The sequence below is a fragment of the Centrocercus urophasianus genome, unplaced genomic scaffold (assembly GCF_019232065.1).
Source record: "Centrocercus urophasianus isolate 14NV4802_14NV808 unplaced genomic scaffold, USGS_Curo_1.0 seq_29, whole genome shotgun sequence".
In the NCBI taxonomy this organism is placed as follows: domain Eukaryota; kingdom Metazoa; phylum Chordata; class Aves; order Galliformes; family Phasianidae; genus Centrocercus; species Centrocercus urophasianus.
The window spans coordinates 726,840-741,947 of record NW_024884855.1 but is presented as its reverse complement, the minus strand read 5'-3'; the positions used below and the strand labels follow the sequence as shown (position 1 = coordinate 741,947).

General features: G+C 47.4%; 1 protein-coding gene across 3 annotated transcripts in view; it reads right to left on the bottom strand.

Annotated features, from left to right (window-relative positions):
- The window catches only part of CLUAP1 (clusterin associated protein 1), a 55,649-nt gene extending 44,488 nt beyond the window's left edge, over positions 1-11,161 (bottom strand). Inside the window, exons 1-5 of one of the 3 annotated variants that reach the window (XM_042828244.1) lie at positions 11,122-11,161; positions 10,832-10,943; positions 8,818-8,902; positions 6,655-6,834; positions 5,515-5,610 (exon numbers count right to left, since the gene is read on the bottom strand). In XM_042828244.1, coding sequence (XP_042684178.1) covers positions 5,515-5,610; positions 6,655-6,834; positions 8,818-8,902; positions 10,832-10,943; positions 11,122-11,143 — 495 coding nt within the window. In that variant the 5' untranslated portion in view covers positions 11,144-11,161. Of the gene's footprint in view, positions 1-5,514; positions 5,611-6,654; positions 6,835-8,817; positions 8,903-10,831; positions 11,056-11,121 lie in introns of those variants that run through there. The other 2 variants (XM_042828245.1, XM_042828243.1) reach the window with 2 other exon arrangements.
- Positions 11,162-15,108: the final 3,947 nt, after the last annotated feature.

Here is a 15,108-nt window from a genome sequence, read left to right as displayed (position 1 = left end):
AGCTCTCCTGTGAGGTTAATCCAAGCACATCACGAGCTGAAGTTGGAAAAGAGATTCTCAATGGCTGCATCAGTGCTGGAACAAACTTACACCCTGTGCATACATAACAGTAACACATTCCAATGGCCCTCACTTAGAAATGTATCCTCAGTAGACTGGGGAGCATTTTGGCTGTTAAGAGCTTTAATCTACACAATTACAGAAACTATTTCCACAAGAGGATAGTAGGGTCTACACAGTTTCAAGGTCACAGATGGAGGGAGAGCCAAGAAGAGAAGCAGCACACAGACCAAAGGGGCTGCCCACCCTCAGCACAAGCAAAGTGCATCAAAAAAACAGACTATTACCACCTTTCTTCAGTTTTACATGGCTTAGAGCTAACTGAGATTAAGTTAGCAAACCCCCCCCGTGAGAGACTGCAATTATTTCAGTTTGTGTGTGTTTTGGTCATCCTGAGCACTGAAAATGGCACAAAAAGAGACAGGGAAGAAGAAACCTGAATAACAGACATGCATTCCTACTCCATACCCAAACAAAACCCAGCATTACCAACCTGAGGGGAGGAATAAAAGCTAGAAATCCAAAACTCCAAGTGCCTTGCTCTTCTTCCAAAGCTGGATATAAAAGCTGTGAAAAATCAGGGCCATACAGTCATGCAATGCAGAATTCGTCCCAGTAAGAGAGTAAAACAGAGCTGAATACATCTCTGTGCATAGAATTTGTGCTGTGCATATTCAAAAACAGACTCTCTGAATTCCAGCTTTCCAATTTCTATGCTTGGACCACTAAGAGTGGAAGCAGCAAACTGTCTTGCCAAAGTTTGGGCCCAATGCATTTTAAAACCAAAAGGCTTTCCGTAGGGCTGTTCACTGCTCCTTCTTCTCAAACATAAAACCTGGATTCTTAATGAAGCCAAAAGGGACACACGTGACTTCCATCCAATGAGACAAGCATGGCTTTGGGTACTTGTTGTTTTCCTGCAGAATCTTAACCAACTGCATCATAGTTTGAGCAAAGCAAAGGAGTGCCTGCAGGTTTTGATGCTTTGATCCCTGCAGTGCTCCTAAATGAAGCACTGGGTGACCTTTGGTGGTTGTTTTTAACATTATAGATTAATTCTGAAAGCAATTTACATATACACCAGAACGCAGTCAGGAAATGATGGATTTATAAAGGCCTCAGAAAGGCACACTGCCACATTTCCAAGAAAACAAACACACTTCCCAATAAATACAGGCACGTTTACATCAACATGTATCCGCAACACATCTAATAGAGACTTTCCCTTAATAACTCTTCTCTCCTTCAGCTGAAATTTGTTTTCATTCAGAAAGTAATTTATTAAAGTGACCTATGGCTTGGAACAATCATTTACCTCATGCATAACAATTTTCCACACAGCTCCTATAGCAACTACGTGCAAAAAGAGCTCCTCTAAAGAAAGGCAAGGTTGTGACACAAATTAGAGTCAACGTGTCTACAGGAAATAAAAATGAGTTTTACTTTACTTTTCCCAGTGATCTTTCCCCAGGAGGTGCAGAGACAAGGAAAACAGATGTGTTCAACCCATTAGTGCCAAATGCCAGCATTTCCTTTACAGCTACAGGAAAATGAAGCAGTCTTCACCCAGGACAGAAACAAGACCTCAGCTTAACTAAGCCCAGGTACTGAGATCCTCCATTTCAGCATTTGGAAATGGATGAATTGGAGGGGAGGAATAAAAAAAACAAAAGGAAGAGGTTCAGGGAACAAAAAACCACCACGTTCTCTAATTCATTAGCACTGTATCACATCCATCAACACGTTTTAATATATGCAACAGGCTCAGTACATAAAATGTGATGAAGAAATAAACCCAACTGCTCTCCTATTGCTCTCTAATAGCACAATCTCTCCACCAACACCATTTAGTGCGTGCATTACTTAGCCATGCAATGTCTAAAGAAAATAAGCAATGGAAACAATAATCTTCACATTAAAAAATAGTAAAAGTAACCTTCAAGGAATGGCAACTGATGTGCTATCTACACACAAGGCTCTAAATTCCCCACGTGAGGTCACAACTCACAGCACTTCTGCCCACTTGAAACAGAGTGGGAAGGGCAGGCATAGGATCCCATCCCAGCAGGCTGTGGAGAAAAGAATCTAGGGAGGATAGTGTGAAATTACAGGCAATTCTTTCCTGCCCTCAGCACTGGCTGTTTAGAAATAACTGCAACTCCACCAGCTTCCACAGCCATTATCAGACTTAATGGTGATGGCAGAAAACAACTGCATTTGGCTCCCAGCCCCTCACTTGATGAGCTCATTTCATACTCAAGCGAGCTCTATATAGCTCAATTACTTTAAAATATTTGGAAGGCAAAATGAGGATGATGAAATCTAATCTATCAGGTTACAGGTAATGAATCACCTGTCCCAAGGTTACCATAAACCCCCTATTTTCCCAGTGACACCCTGCCCTCCTGCCACCAACTTCAGGTAGGAAATCCCCCTTTGAACCCTGAGGATGCTGCACCGTAGCCAGGATGGAGCTGCTGCTGCCAGGGGGCTGCTTTGGGCTGCCACACTGAGCTCCCTTTGCCCTCCTGCTGCTCACACACACACATGGGAATGGCAGGGCTGGCAGCTCCTGGCCCCACTGATGAGATGCCCACTTTACCTGGAAAGAACTTTCTTTACAGAAGTTCATTGTGGAAACAGGAACGTGGTAGAGAAGTTCTACAGGATTAAAACACAAAGCCTGTGGAGTTTCAACAGCTTTCAAAGGCTTTTGCAGCACAAAAGGCCAAGCAGCAAGCTGCACGGTGGAGTGCTGAGCACACTGCTCAACCAGCTCAGCCCTACTGCTCCACAGAGCTGAGTTCACCTCCTGCCTGTAAGTTTGCTCTGTGCTTCCCTCTCCTATCTGCTTCTAGAAGCACAGAGCCACATTCAAGTCAGAGGCACCATAGCTCTGCAAGGTTAGTGCTCCTGAACTGAATCACAGCTATAATGAATCAAAACCGTAGCATAGATGCTATCAGCAAACCATAAAACAGCATTTCCCCTTATTATTATTTAAGCTTTAGATAGGAAGAGAAAGCTATTAAATCTGTTTCACAAGCACAGAAGCTACAGCAGCCATATCCACTCGAGAGTGAGGTTTTTGCTCTGTGGCTCCTGAAAAGAATGAAACAAAAGCTGGGGGAAACCTCTTCCATTAAGTCTCACTTCTGTTTTCCAACCTCTCCCAAAGGCACTGGTGTTCCTGCCTCCATCAGCTCCCCATGCAACAAGGGGCACGGCTGCCAAAAGCAGTCAATCTGCCCAGCACTGGTGTCGTGGCAATTCTCTGCTACAAGCAGTCTGTAAACAACTCAGAATAACAGCTTTAAGTTCAGCTCATTTTCAGGAGATTGCTTTCTCCAGCACATGGGCTGCAAATAATTTTTACAGCACCTAAACTGCCGTTCTGTAAAAAAAATAACAGCAACAGGTATATTTTTGTGAAGAGCCTTCCAATTCCTAGCAGCACACAAATTCTTCATCCCTTCCTATCAATTCACACGTTCATTATAAGATTCAACACATTTGCCAGAAAAAAAAACCAAAACGAAGAGATCCCAGTTAAAAACACTCCGTGTGAAAGCGCTTGAATTGCTCCCATTTTACAACATCCTCTCAGCAGAACGGGGCACACAGTCCCAGGGAAGACCATTACCCACTGCACTCCCAGGCAAAGGCCCAGCACTGGTTCCACCCCAAAGAGGCCATGGCTACTACTGGCTTTTATCCCTTTCTCTTTCAAACACTGCAAGTGCAGAGTCCTCGTCTGCAATAAAGAAACTGACAGCAACAAGAACCAACAGATGAGTAATCACCATCACCAGTAATCTTTAGAAGGCAAGCATAAAGCCACACAGCTAAAGGGAAGGCTGCTTAGTGCAACCTTATGGCTCTGTAACCCCAAAACAAACGGGGTTTTCAGCTCCAACAAATCACTCAGAAGGCTGAAGCCAGGAACAAATCACAGGAACACAGCATCACAGCTTCTGTGCTGCACTCTGTTGTGCTTTTAGATACAAACTCAGAGCTAACGAGGCAGAAGCAGAGGTTGTCTTTCCCATGGCAGGATTTCCTGAAGATAACAAATCCAGTCCGTCAGACCTTTTTGCAAGATGTAAACTGAGCACCTCTGTAAAATCCATCAGCTGCAGCTCGTGCCCTCAGTCATTATGTCATGAGAAAGACACTCTGTAGAGTAAATAATCAATTGTCCTTTTACAAACTGCCCCTTCAACAGAATAATGCTCAAGATCTCTTAATGGGTGCAAGGAGAAGTGGCTGCAACGAAGCACTCATCCAGCCCTTGATTTGTCACTCCATGTCCTCAGTGCTCTGCACTCGTGCAAGTCCCTTTTTGAAGGTCCACTACTGCAGTCACTTGGGCTCCTAAAAGCCTCAATTTCAAGAGATAAAACAATGCCCAATTTCAAAGCAATGCTTAATGACTTCTTAACATGTTGACCTGGCCTGTACCTGACCTTTTAGCTGAGTTCCAAGAGGTGCTGCCTACACTAACAGCACAGCTTAATGCTAAAGCAAACATTAACACATTAGGTGGTCGTCACGTGAAAATTATTTCAAAGCCAGGATATTAAGCAAAGAATACCAGATGAGAAGTAACAGATTAACCATTCTGTAAGACCTGTCTATGTTGAATTCAGGTGGATTATCACTCCTCTCTCCCTTGTAAAAATATTCATGTCTTTCATGTGGCTGAACACCACGCTGTCGTATCTTGCAGGAGAGGCAATGCTTCACACAATCTCTGCACTTCACCAAGAAGGATCTAAGAGCATTAGCTGTCAAGGCACACAGCCTGCTGCCCTTACAGGATGTGCTTCCCACAGCTCAGATGTTACAAACCTGAAGATGACCAAAAAATGATGCCAGAACTTCCAGGGCTTCCCTTGTCTAAGTGTCTATTATCAGTAAACAAATAACCTCCAGCATTACAGATAAGCACATTAGAGAAACAAATTGAGAGATTTATTGGCAAAGTTTGATGGCACGTCTGTGACTTCATGCAGTAGCTGGTGATTTTGCAATTAAACTGAAAAATCTGTACCCTGCAGGCTTCCATGCCTTTCAATTACTGTAACAGAAATAATGAGCCTTGCACTTGGATAACTCAGAGCATTAATAATTTATCTTTCCAAATATATCTATCAGCACTGCTAGAACATAAACACAAAGTCAATATTTCCAAACGGTTCTACAGAGGTTACTTCAGTTTTCTTCTAAAGGAGAAATGCCAAACTGTTCTCTGTTTCACTGCAATCGAGTATTAATAAAAACTGAGTATTAAAATGAGTGGGAAGAGAACACAAACTTTGACCCATTCCTTCAAGCAACACAATATTCATTTCAGATGCAGCTGTCACAAGCAGCTGCTCCGCTTTCTGCACCTTTCTCCTCTGCAGCATCTAGTGAACAAATGTTCTTATCCACTCCCCATGATGTACTTACCCTCAGCTCTACCTCTTTACCAAGTAAGTCGTACAGACTTGCTCCTTTGGAGGTGATTTCAGAAGCAAGCTGTCTAGCTGCCTTCAAGTCAGCAATCTGGAAACACAGCAGGAGCACAGAATAGTAAAAGAGCATTCACAGTATCACAAAGAAAATCAACAACAGATTTTTCTTATTTTTGTGTTTAAAAAGGAGGCCAGCACAGAGACTGAAGCTCTGCCACAGCACTGAAGTTGTCCACTGGAGTCAGATTAAGCCCACCTCTGGGCTTAAACTTGGCCTTGGTTAGGCACCATTTAGACACAGGCTGCCTGGTGAGACCCCAGACCCTTCAGGTCAATGAGAAAACCTCCTCAGAACTGACTCAGCCACGTGTTGGTTCATGTGCTACTCATGGCAAACAGAAACATCTTCTCTTTCATATGTACAGGTGTGCACACCAAAAGGTATGTGAGCAGGACAGTGTGTAAGCACTGAGCAGGGATCATCTGGAAGTGGTTTTCCACGTGATTTCTCTGAGGTGCTTTCCTCACAAAGAGGAAATTGTGGTTCTGCCATCTTTTCAAGAACAGCAGTATTACAGTCTAACAGGCAGATACCACAGAGCATTGCTATAAAATAACCAAATTTTATATCAGGATATAGGAGAGGAGCTAAAAGTAACGAAAAGCAGCAACAAGAACTCTTGTTTAACACAGCGTGGCTTTCTTTAGTATCTCAGGAAGGCATTTAAGGGCTTGCATGGCTTTGATGTCTGTTAGGAAAATGTGGAGATTCCCTTTTTGTTCAGTGCAAACTGGCCCAAAAGCCAATGTTCAGTCAGTCTTCTGGAAGCTGGCACCGCCGCAGTGATGTTAGTAGACAGAAAATCACCTTCATCCTTGTGCACTCCAACATCTCTACAATTTTAACAGCATTTCAAAACAATTGTAACCAATCTGGTGCCACCATTTCCTTGTACTATGCTTCTGGATATGAGGACACAGAGATTAAAACAAGTCCTGCAGTGCAGCCAAGACAAAGCCATCCAACTTCCTTGTGAGAACGTTCTCTGCTTACAATCTCAGACAGAAAATGCATTTGTTTTGCACAGGTTCACACAACACACCTGCCTACACCAAGAGTACAAGTTTTCCTTACTTTTGAGCCAAGATCAAACTTGAATTTGCTGCTGTCTTCTTCAGTGATGTCTGTGCACTCCACTCCCTCCGTGTTCATGGCACCGTACAGCACAGAGGTGACCTTCAGCAGCTCTCTCACTGCATAGCCATCTGCCTGGTACAGCTTCTTGGTGTTGAGCTTTATGTGGGCCTTGGTAGCCTTTGGAAAGAAAGAAACCATCACGCCACAAAGAACAACAAAATCTCCATTTGCCTCTTCTGACTTCACTCAGAAGCTCTCACTGGAGGCACTTGTCTGCTCCAAACAAATCTTCCTGTTTGGAAAGAGATTTTCTTAACCATATCACTGTGGTTTCTGAAGAAGTCTTTCTGAGACGTGTGTACTTTCTGTATGCCAGAACATTTGCAGATAATTGCCAGAACAAAAAAAACCTCAAACTATTCATTAATTCTTCCCCATGTGAAGATCAGCAAAAACCCTGTGCACCACTTAAACTCAAATTAAGTTTAAGTGGAACGTAAGTGCTGCCCAGGCCTTGTGATGATGCTGCAGAGAGGTAAATTTCACCCTTAACGAGTTACAAGAATAAGATCAATTATCCTAATTTAGCTGCCTTCTCTTCCACCGGTAGCTTCAGAGTATTTTATTGTTTCTCAAATTATTCCCTGTTACAACATTACTGACTTCATTCTCTTGCCTTCCATCTCTGTAAAGAAAAAAAAAAGTCATTAAAAATTACAATACCCTCTTTTTATACTTCAAAATAGCAAAGGAGAAAAGCGAGCATCACAGAAACCACGCATCTGTCAGAGAATGGACACAAGTGTGGTCCTTGCACCCCCTGCCAAGTGGCTGCACCTCCCTCATGTGTGCAGCACAGCCAGAAGAACAGGTTATTGATGCTGTGCACTCCAAACAGGGCCACTGTGAGACCTGCAGCACAAAAACCCTCCACCGTTTTTGAAAATATTGGCTGCCACGACCTCAGCTGAACCAACACAGAATGAGGAAAGCCAAGCATGTGCTCTTCCCCTCTCCTTCAGTAGAAGGGATCTAAAAAAACTGAATCATGGAAACAGCGGGGATTCAATTTTAAGAGAAGTTTGTCATTAAGTGGACAGAACCTGTTAAACATCCACTGCACAAAGAAAACCTACACACCACGCCATGAAGGATGTGGTTAAAGACAGGAATTCCAATTTCAGCTCCATTCAGCCTCAAGAGAGAAAAATCAATGTCAAGCAAAAAGAAAAAAAAATGTATTTCACTCAAATTTAGGAAAACAGAGGCAAAGCCCACATAGAACCACACGTATTTCCCAGATTGCCATAATGGCACGGCTTGTTCAAGCAGGCAGCCTCATGTCTGAGGTGTAGCCAGCTATTTTGCAGCGGTGGTAAAAGATTTGTGCTGAGCAAAATATGCCTCAATCTCATGAGAAGGCATGCACAACAGAATGCTAAAGTCTGATTCGACACCGTAAGGAAAACGTGGCACCCAAAATTGTCTGTAGATAACCAAGAATCTCTTCTGAATCTATTTTAAATAGATCCTCTATATCTTTCACTCTTACCTTTTTTCTTCCACTCCAAGAATGCAGTGATGAGGATTAACACTGTTTTAGCATTAGATGAGCAGTTCCTGATTGTGTAAAGCCAGATGCAACAGCACAAGACCTCAGTAAGAACCCAACTTCTGTGCAAGCTCAGGGTCACTGCCACTGCAGGATCCCACAGGGCCTCGTTTTGGAGCCATGCAAACACAAACCCAAGAGAGCACCAGGCCCCAAACAGCCTCTGAGTCAAGCAGGAACATTCCTACCAACCTACTCCTGTGACTCAAATGAAACTACACGCAGGGTCAGGGACGGAGTTGTGTCGCTTCTATCACTGCAGCAGCTGAAGCTTTACTATCTAAGTCCTAAAATAAAGTTCCCTCTGCTTTCCTCTTCCTCTTCCTCTTTCTTTTTTTTTATTTTCAATCCTGAGCAGAACACTGGTCAATTTCACAACCTGGATGTGATTACTTTGGAGAGGAAACAATGCTGCTTGCTGTTTGACACACATCACAAGCATACAGTACAGCTCAGCCACCCCTCACAAGGAAACTGTAAGGGATTAGGGGCAAAATCATCCACGCCAACATGGAACAAGCATTTCAGTGGGAAATAAGCTGACGTACCATGAACTGAGCTACAGCCTTAATGAAGAAAACCCGGTCTTGTTCTGTCTCAACATCAGGGGGAATGTCAGACTGAGGTTCATACCTGTGGAAACACACATGGATTCGGATGAGAAATTCACGTGCAGGTTAAGGAAACTGCTTCACCTGAGAGGCAAAGTCAGAAAGAAGTGAAAAAAGCCAACATGTATGAGCCTGGCAAACAGCTCCTGCTGCAGCTAGGGCTGTCAAGGCCCCACGGTGCCACGCTGGGGCTGTGCCCAAAAGGCACAAGTTGTAAAGCCTGAGATGTTTCTCCATCAGGAATTGGTCCTTTGGGACACTAAATATGTATTTTCAATCAGGGTTCTGCAAAGGAGCAAAATGGAGTTGGCAATGTCAAGGCCAGGAAACGCCTAGAAAATAACCTCCTACTTAAACCACAAAGAGCTGACAGCAACCAAACTGACCTCCATCACCTGTGGCTCCACAATTCAAAACCACCAGGTTAATATTGCCAGCTTTCAGGTGCTGAATGAAAATACCCTGTGCCAGCTTGATATTGCTGGCAGTAACAAAGCCAGACGTGTTTCCAGCCTCTCAAAGTACTCAAGAGTGAGGTCCCTGCCCTCAGAGATCCTTCCACAAATACTACTTTCTAACCCAAATGAAACACAAAGAAAAGAAAACAGACTGAAAGCTTGTGAACTGCTTTTAAAAAAACATCAGTGAAATGCAGAAGCTTCTAGAAGTCACCACCCTACAGGATCCAGGGAAGAAAAAAGAGAAATTCCTGCGATCTCATAAAAGGCTTTGAGATTTCCAACATTCAGGCAGGCAAAAAACCCCAATCTTCTCTTTCAAATCATGTTTGCAATTAAGAGCAAGGTACATGCAAAGCATCCCCTGTGCTCTAAAGTGGAATCAAAAGGCTTCTCGAGCAGAAAAGCTGCCTGTTACTGCATGAGCCTAACTCTGAACAGAGAGGGATGCTGGCTTTCAGTTGAGGTTTGGTCTGAAATGAAATCACCTCCTCCTGGGCTCAGGGCTGTCAGCAATGTTACAACACACCAGTTTGAGCTTCTTAAGCACGTGGGCATGTTAAAAAATGCTATTTTAAAGAGCAGCAGTTTTGATTTCTGTCAATTGTCATGTGGTGGAGCTGCTACAAACCATGAGGGAGCTTCGATTTATGTTCTGAAACATGAGGTGAAGGCAACAAGTAACGCAGGCCCTGTGTGTAACAGGGTAAAGAATGTGTAGGTAATTCAATTCCAGCACTTCTGAATCATTTTATAAGTACTCCCCTATTTTATTCTTTTACTATTGTGACAACATTCAGGAAACACATCCACTACACTTAGATTCCCGCTGTTGTATTAATTACAAATTCAGGCCAAAGAAACAGCAATTAGGCAGGCAGTTCACTGCCGTGGTTCATGGTTCACTGTAATATTGCACGTTAGGAGCAGCTTTGGTTATTTTTCCATTCATGTGGAGGAAAGAAGATAACTCGATTAGGAAGTCACATCCCATAAACACTTAAAGTCTGTCTGCGGGTTTGGTGGCTGTAAAAGTACAGCAGGACAGCAGTAGGTGAGCATCTCTTTTTGAAACAGCACAGACGCTAAACGAGGCCGACGCAAAGCAATGGCAACCGCAATAAGCTCGAAATTGCGCCCCGAGGAGCCGCCACTGCGCATTGGCACGGCTGGGGAGCGGGGTCCTTTCAGTGTCTAAAGGGGCAGTAAGGAGGAAGGGGACGGCCTATAGCAGGGGCTGCCGTGGCAGGGCGAGGGGAAACGGTTTAAAAGGAAAAGAAGGGGGATTTAGATTAGATGTAAGGATAGCGATTAGGCAGCGAGGCACCAGCACAGGCTGCACAGAGAGCTGACCGTGCCCCGTCCCTGCAGACCGCCAGGCGAGGCCGGGCGGGCTGTGAGCCGTGGGCGCCCCCGCTCAGGAGATGGGAGCAGCCGGGCTTCGTGAGGTGCGCACGGAAGGCATCTCGGCACACCGCACAGCCCGTACCCACCTCCTCACCAGCCACAGCAGCAGCTCGGCCACCAGCGCGAAGTTCGGCCCGTGGAAGTTTTCCATGGAGACGAGGCGGGGATAACCCAGCGCCCGCAGCATCTCGGCCAGGTCTGAAAGAGAGCGCGCGGCGGAGCTGAGGCCTACCGACATCGGACGGACCTCGGCAGCCGACCCCGTCACGTCACTACAGAACGCTCCGCGGAGCGACAGAGGGATTTGGAAAGAGCTTCTCCGTAAATCGCAGCCGCCCCCGGGTCCCGCCGTGCCCGCCCGCCCCGCGGAACTCACTCCGCACATCGCGGTACGACATCGCGCCAGGCCGCGCCGCGCGTCGCTATGGCAACGCGGTACGGCGCGGCGGAGGGACCAAACTTAGGCGGAAAGCAAAGAACCTGGGCATCCTGAAAGCTGAACGGGAGGCAGCAGTGAGTGATCACAGCTCGGAAAACAAATGGGATCCTAGGCTCCATCAGCAGAGGGGTGGGCAGCAGGGACAGGGAGGTGACCGTCCCTCTCTGCTCTGCTCTTGTGAGGCCCCATCTGCAGCACTGCGTCCAGGGCTGGAGCCCCCAGGACAAGAAAGACAGGGAGCTGTTGGAGAGGGTGCAGGGGAGCCACAGAGATGATCAGGGGCTGCAGCACCTCCACTACAAAGACAGGCTGAGGGAGCTGAGCTTGTTCAGCCTGGAGAAAAGAAGGCTGTGGGGTGACCTCATTGCAGCCTGCAGTACCTAAAGGGAGCCTACAGACAGGAGGGGAGTCAGCTCCTGAAAAGGGTGGATAACAGCAGGACAAGGGGAAATGGTTTGAAGTTGAAAGAGGCAGGATTGAGGTTGGATGTCAGAGAGAAGTTCTTTGCTGTGAGAGTGGTGAGGTGCTGGAACAGCTGCCCAGAGAGGCTGTGGATGCCCCGTCCATCCGTGGAGGTGTTCAAGGTTGGATGGGGCCCTGGGCAGCCTGGGCTGGTATTAAATGTGGAGGTTGGTGGCCCTGCATGCGTCAGGGGGTTGGAGATTCGTGATCCTTGAGGTCCAGCCCTGGCCGTTCTGTGATTCTGTGGTCTGTGCTCTAAGGGGGTTGGCCCGGTTTCATCAGGCCCGCTCTGCAGTTTGGAGAAGCAGTGCTCCACTTGCCAGCTCCAAGCACTCGAGATGTGAGATCCAAAGCACGTTTATCACCCAATCGGTGATAAATGTGCTGCTCACCTCAGCTCTTCCTTTTGTACTCAAACACGAATACCAGGCAGCACAAATGTGCTACTGGAGTGGGTGCAGCTTTGGAGCAAACCGGGGTGCACTGACGAGCAAACCACAGCTGCAAAGCTGTGCCCATACCACAGCATGTAAGCCCACCTCCATGGCCACAGCTGCCCATCTCCCATGGCCACAGCACAGCCCAGCTCACACCTAAGGGCTTTTTCTCCTTCACCACTGCAAAAGCTGGAGATTTTGTTGGAAAAGAAGCTCCTGAAAAGAAGCCAGTGCAAACCGTGCCCTGGGAGTGCCTTGGTTTGTGCAGCAGGGAGGGAGATTTCTGCAGCCAACAAGGAGATGGATGGGGAAGGTGATGCAGTCTCAGTGCAGGGACAACCCGACCTTGCAGCATGCCTCTGCTTGCTTCTTCCCAAAGTCCAAAGAGAGAAAGAGCAGTTTGGTCACATCTGCCCACATGGGATCCCCCTGCAGCCAAGAGAGCTTTCTGCTGCTTTGCCCCATTATCACCATTTTAGAACCAGAGGGATCACACCAGTCTCACCCTGCTCCTCCATCAGCCACCATCTCCCTTTTTGGTTGTTTATTTTCATTTTTAGAGCTCTACTGTTCTTTGCAGTAGAATGGCAATGCTTGACATTGAAGTTACTCTCATATCCCTCTAGCCAAATTCTCACATCCTCGCATCGCAGCACCTGGCACACTGTCCTTAAGCATTTCTTTTCCATAATACTTTGTGGAGAGCTGCTGCTTCGCATTGTTCCCATCACACGCAGCCCAGAGGAGCAGCTGAGATTCCTGTGCCAGATCACTGCAGCAGGAACTTCTGATGCTCAAAGATCCCAAATGAACTGCGCTCAGCAGCAGGCAAACCATGCGGGGCAGCTTGGGGACAATTCAGGGACACTTTGGGTGCACCCTGGAGACACTTTGGGGTGTAGGAGCACAGGAACAGGAGCTGTGGTCACAGAGCCCTCCTGGGCAGGCTGAGCCATGGCAGCAGAGCTGTGCCCATATCGTATGCAGGAGGCTCCTCTGTGCCCCAGCTTCATCCAAACCCCCACCCTGCCTTGAAACTTACGTATCTAAAGCTGAAAAATGTCTACATGTATGTTTATTATTATTAATGAGAGGAAGAAAAGGCTTGGGTTGCATCTCATGTCTCCAGAAGAAAGGATGGGCCTTGTAAGGAGCAATTCTGAGCTAAGGAGGATGGGGGACAGCTGGGGAGGAAGACACAGCACAGCTTATGCCAAGGGACCCCAGGGGTGTGGAGCTCTGCCTCCGGGGAAGGGAAGCATCCAGGAATGTCATGCTCCCAGTAATTACTTTGCACGGCAGCTCCTGCCTGTGCTGGCATTAAGGGAGCTGGGAGAGCCAAGCAGCAGCCCATGTATCAAGCAGAAGGGGTAATAAATCAACCGCCTGCTTGATCACTCAGCAGATAAGCGAGAGAGGCTACTTAGGGTGAAAAGCATCCCCAAGCAAATAGATTTCCAGATCTATCCAGGCTTTGTCTGACGGATGGGGACAGCAGGCACCGGGCTCCCAGCAGTGAGGAGCACAGTGATATTCCCACCCTCCAGCAGCTCCCTTCAAAGCTGGGTGACAGCGGCCCTGCCTGAAGCCAGCTGGAAGAGCTCATCTCCCCTGCATTCACCTCATTTTGGGGTGCCCAATGTAAGGTGTCTTGGCACAGCTGCATTTACTGGCAGCGTGGGGCTGGAAGCCCAGGTCATCACCACTGCCATGGGAAGGGATCCTAAATCACGTTCTGTTCATGGTCTTTCCAGCAAAGCCAACATTTTGGCTGCTGACCTCCATGGAAGGATGGTGGTGGAAAGCCCTGCCCAGCAGCAATTCCTGCTGCAGTGAGGAACTGCAGGAGATGCAGCTCGGCTAAAGCTGGGTTTTGTAGAGTCCTTGAAAATCCTTTATTTTTGCAAAGCCCTTCCAGTTTTACAAGAGAGTACAGGGATTGGAGTCTGCAGTGCTCCCACCTCTGCCCCCACATTTGTGCTGGAGATGCCCCTGCAGCAGGGCTGAGCCTCTTGGGACAGCAGCAAGTGTGCATTTGGGTAAGGAGCAATGGGATCCTGCAGGCTGCCCAGCTCCCAGATTTTGGGAAGCAACATCTGCCAGGTGTGTGTGGTGCATTTATCCCATCCTGCTGGGCCAGCCGGGAGGACAGCAGCGGATGGGATGAGATCTGCTTAAGTAGGTGGGAATGGAGAAGTCCCACCCAGCTTCTGAATGGGTAGGAGCAAAATGAGAGCTGCAGCCTCTCGGCCCTGAATTACGGATGCTGGGGTTACAGCGGCCGCACCACGGTGTAAGGATGCAGCACTGCCTGCTGAGCCCTGACATATGGAGGAGGGCAGGCTGTGCCCTTCTGCAGAGGACGGGTACAAAGAGTCCAGCTCTGGGGCAGGATGTGAATATAGATGATTTTCACAGAAGTTCTTGATCTTATCGCTCAGCCTTCCTGTCTGAACGCGAGAAACTCAGTGGAAGAGAGGGGGATTTGGGCAGCTCTGAATGCAGAGCTGTGACCCAGGTTCTGCTGCAGGCCTCTGGGAGCGATGCCAAATCCAACAGCAGCCCTGTGAGCCCAGCACAGATCTGTCAGAGCAGGCGGTGGGGCAGGGAGTGTCGCAGCCTCCCCAGGGGCACGGCTCCATCCCATACACGTGTGTCCCTTGGGATGCAAGGACTCACCTGGTGCGTGCTCAGGAAAGCATCTCTCCCTGCCCCCCAAGGCTCTGTGCCCACCAGCATCTCACAAAACTACTTTTAGTGGGAATAAATTCTCTGCAAAACCCACAGATCCACACGAAATCCATAATGATCCCACCAGTGGGAAGGGTTGCAGAGGTGCTGGGCTGGTACTGTCCTATTGTAAGAAAGACTCTCCAGCATCTAATGGCACGAAAGGCTGATTTTCCCCTGCTCTTTGCAGGAATACCCCAGGGCACCTCCCTTCTGGGGGCACAGGGCAGTGAGCACTGCTTCCCAGAGGGCAACGAGAGCTGTGAGCCACCCCATGCTCCTTGCTGAGCTAGGG